Source organism: Amborella trichopoda, chromosome 12 (assembly GCF_054954075.1).
Source record: "Amborella trichopoda isolate Santa Cruz 75 chromosome 12, AtrichopodaSantaCruz75HAP2 v2.0, whole genome shotgun sequence".
In the NCBI taxonomy this organism is placed as follows: Eukaryota; Viridiplantae; Streptophyta; class Magnoliopsida; order Amborellales; family Amborellaceae; genus Amborella; species Amborella trichopoda.
The window spans coordinates 29,667,721-29,672,070 of NC_142347.1; the positions used below are offsets into that span (position 1 = coordinate 29,667,721).

At 36.9% G+C, this 4,350-nt stretch overlaps 1 protein-coding gene across 2 annotated transcripts; it reads left to right on the forward strand.

Moving 5' to 3' along the window:
- The first annotated feature begins 317 nt into the window (after positions 1-317).
- Positions 318-4,065, forward strand: STP7 (sugar transporter protein 7). 2 transcript variants are annotated; one of them, XM_088854196.1, is made up of 4 exons: positions 318-540; positions 1,066-1,388; positions 1,790-2,453; positions 3,312-4,065. In XM_088854196.1, the coding sequence occupies exons 3-4, from the start codon at positions 1,851-1,853 to the stop codon at positions 3,789-3,791; spliced, it is 1,083 nt and encodes a 360-aa protein (XP_088710322.1). In that variant the 5' UTR covers positions 318-540; positions 1,066-1,388; positions 1,790-1,850; the 3' UTR covers positions 3,792-4,065. The 2 variants fall into 2 exon arrangements, with proteins under 2 accessions (XP_088710322.1, XP_006848787.1); XM_006848724.4 differs by having other exon boundaries at positions 1,827-2,453.
- The last annotated feature ends 285 nt before the right edge of the window (positions 4,066-4,350 follow it).

Sequence of the window (4,350 nt, forward strand, 5' to 3'; positions counted from 1 at the left end):
CTTTAAGATGGATGCTTTCCACTTTCCGGACTGCATATGTAGAAATGCGGTCAGGCTTGTATGAAACGATTTTTTGTTTTATAATTATGCATTTTAATGCTTGGCATCTATAAAGTGTCAAAAATGTCCTTAACGTTTTATATTATTAATTGAGAACGATGTGTTATTTATTTGTAATGCACAACAACTTGGAGCATTTTATCATTCGGGTAAAGCCTTATAAGGTTGAATTACTGAAGTACACATTGTTCCTTATTCTAAATACCAAAAAATAGTAATTTGGGTCTTTAATAGTAAGGCAGAACAACTTGGAGAATGATTTTACAGATAAACCCCATCTCCTCTCTGATAGAGCTCTCTGTCTCTCTCTTTCTCTCTTTCTTTCTCTTTCTAAAATGGCCGGAGGATCTTTTGGGCCGACTGGTGTAGCAAAAGAGAGAGCAGATCAATATCAAGGCCGGTTGACCCTGGTTGTGGTCACGGCTTGCATGGTTGCAGCAATAGGAGGCTCCATCTTTGGCTATGACATTGGAATTTCAGGTTTTATGTGACACTCTCTCTCTTACTGATATCTTCAGAAAAATACCTGCTTGCCTTGTCATAAAAATTATCCTTGATGTTATCTTTGGTTTAAAAGTAATCCTTGAATTTATCAGAAAGGAGAAGAAAAAAAAATAGAAATGGAAGAGAAAAAGATCAGAAATGGAAGAGGAAAACCATTAAGATGTTTTGCTTGTTCTTGGTAGGTTCTTTGCCCTGTATTGGGAAAATGATTTTATCATCAGTGGAAAACTGAAACATGGGTATGATTGTGATTATGGAATGCATATAATTGCATAGCTGTATTGGATTTAGGTAAATGCAAATTCAAAATTCAGGGCTAATGAGATGTACTTCTGAAATGCTCTGATCCGTTGCATTAGCTTTGCATAATTCATCATATATCTTATATTATAGGAAAATGTCAATATTTGCGGATAAAAATGAGCAATCTATATCATTTTGAGTAATATTATAGGTTTCTGTTATATAAACAGTAAGGTCTAATACTTATCTAATTTACAGGAGGAGTGACATCCATGGATCCTTTTCTGGAGAAGTTCTTTCCTGTGGTGTATAGGAAGAAAAAATTTCAATCAAAGAATAATAATTACTGCAAGTACGATAATCAGGGCCTCTCCACCTTCACCTCCTCTCTCTACATGGCAGGCCTTGTTGCCTCAATTGGGGTATCTCCGATTACTAGAAAGTATGGGAGGAAAGTGAGTATAGTTTGTGGAGGAATCAGTTTCTTCATTGGAGCCACTCTCAATGCAGCCGCCATCAATTTGGCGATGCTCTTCTTGGGTCGGATAATGCTTGGGGTAGGAATCGGTTTTGGAAATCAGGTAATTTTTCCTCTCTCTCTCTCTCATGTACTTAAGATGCTTTTATATGAACAGTGAATTTTGACTCACATTCATCAGGATTCAGTGTTTTAATTCTGACTTTGGTTTTATCTATAGTTTGGAATTTATTATTTCGGACGGTTTGTTGTTTTTCTTCTTCTTCTTCTCTCTTTTTGTTTGTTTGTTTGTTGTTGTTGTTGCTCACTTTAGTGGGTTTGTGATTCTTCCATTTTGCATCTGAAACTGTCAAAAGACTTTCACATTCATAACAATCAGTTTTTCACCTCTTCTTTTGATTTCATATGTTAGAATGCTTGAACCAGACAAAATATTTGACAATCTCTTTTTATTTTCCACTTCTTCTCTTGTTATTTCAATTTCCTTCTAAACTTTACAATCAGTCAACCAGCAAACAAAAATTGGGTTCTTTCTCCATAGGCCGTCCCTTTATATCTCTCTGAGATGGCCCCTACTCACCTTAGAGGAGGCCTCAACATGATGTTTCAACTTGCTACGACAGTGGGTATATTCACGGCAAACATGACAAACTATGGCACTGAAAAAATCAAACCATGGGGTTGGAGGCTCTCCTTAGGCCTTGCTGCTGCACCTGCTCTCCTAATGACAATTGGTGGCCTCCTCCTTCCTGAAACTCCCAATAGTCTCTTAGAACATGGCTTCAACGAAAAAGGGAAAAGGACATTAGAAAGAATCAGAGGTACATCAAATGTCAGTGCAGAGTTTCTAGACATGATTGAGGCCAGTGAGCTTGCGAGGTCAATTAAACACCCTTTTAGAAACATTTTACAAAGAAGAAATCGACCGCAATTGGTCATGGCCATATTTATGCCCACCTTCCAGATATTGACGGGCATAAATTCGATTCTTTTCTATGCTCCTATTCTGTTTCAGAGCTTGGGTTTTGGTGGAAATGCTTCATTGTATTCTTCTGTTTTGACTGGAGCTGTTCTGGCTTTGTCGACTCTGGTTTCAATTGCCACTGTTGATAAATGGGGTAGACGAGCATTGCTGATAGGTGGAGGCATACAGATGATCATTTGCCAGGTAAACTTGGCTTCTAGATTTGCTGTTTTAACATTCTTCTCTTAGTAAATTGAAATTACATTAAAATTTTCTTCTACATTAACGATCACAATAAAAAAAATTTCTTCTACATTTGTCATAGCAAATGCTCTCTCTCTTCTGTTTTTCTTCCAAATTTGGAAGATCATAGCAAAGCTTTATCTTTGTTATAAATTCCTTGTCCGATAAAGAGAGTGGCAATCCAAATCTGGCATCAAAATCCTACTGTGATTTTTTTTTTTAAATTTTTTTTGTGGTGGCTAGACTGTGAATATTTTGCAAAATAGAAATGTGAATTATCTAGTCATGGTTCTAAATCATTTCAGTTAGATATATTAAATATCTACTGCTATGACTTTGAAGCATTTTAGTGTTATAGCTTCCCCCAAAGAATTAGAACTTCTTCCTTCACTCAGATCTCTCATCCTTCTCAAAATCAACTGTGAATGTCTATTCGAAGAAAGGGATGATTTTTCAGTTTATATTTTGATGAAACCATTTGGCATTGTCAAAAATTGTTATCCCTATGTAAACACTCATTTGAATATCACCCAAGATTCTATTTATTCATTTATCTATTTTCTATCACATCTTGCTAGTTTAACTTCAAAATATCCATGCTTACTCTCATTTTTTTCTTGCCGATCAATGTGTTACGATGTTTTTGTATGTGAGAAAAGGACTAGTTACCTACCTAACCATTAGGCATTCCTTGTGTGACACAACAACTAGTTAGCTACCCATTGAGCAGATTAAATTCAAGTAGCTTGTGCTTTTCACCTTTTTTCCCTGCTTTTGTTATTTCACACTGTGACCAGCTTATCTATCTAATTTCAACAGATTATCGTGGCAACCATACTGGGTCTTAAATTTGGAGCCGATAAAGAATTATCTCAGGGATTCTCAGTGGCCGTTGTGGTGTTTATATGCCTATTTGTGGCTGCCTTTGGGTGGTCTTGGGGTCCTCTTGGGTGGACAGTTCCTAGTGAGATATTCCCTCTGGAGACTCGATCAGCTGGCCAAAGCATAACCGTGGCTGTAAACCTCTTCTTCACATTTGTTATTGCTCAAAGTTTTCTCTCTCTACTTTGCTTCTTCAGGTTTGGGATCTTCCTATTCTTTGCTGGATGGATTACAGTGATGACCATATTTGTCTACGTTTTTTTGCCTGAGACCAAGGGGGTTCCCATTGAAGAGATGATCCTTTTGTGGAGAAAACATTGGTTTTGGAAAAAAATTATGCCCCCTTTGCCAGAATGGGCTGATAATAGACAGACTGCGACGTTATCTGATTGTGAACGCGCAGAAGATGTGGATTAACAAAGGATTAATGCTGTTTCCTCAAGGTGGGGAAAATGTAAAGTTATCAGAATTCACAGATGAAGAAGATGGTTTTACAACTTATTTCCTACAAGGAGGGCTAACACTTTTACTGGAGGAGGAAAGATCTGTATTCTCTTCAGTTCGATCTTACTGGTGAAAAAATAAATAGTCACTGTTTAAGTTTTTGTTAGATATGATAAATTTGATCATCTGGATTACAGGAACATGATAGTTGGGGTTGTCAATAATATTTTATGCCTTGTTGCTGCAATATGTATCATGAATCTACTCAACCCCCATAAAGAAATCCTGACTGAGCCCGACGAGGCAACTTCTCTCTCTCACACGCACACATAAAACAACTGAGATTATGGAATTGTTGTATAAGAAATAGGTCAAAGACTATCTCTCTCTCACACAAAACAACTGAGATTATGGAATTGTTGTATCAGAAATAGGTCAAAGACTAAAGAGGGTCATGTAAGTTAACTTCACATAAACAGAGGTGCATGCATAGTTTGGTGCACTCCAAGCATTTTAATAATTAGGGGCATAT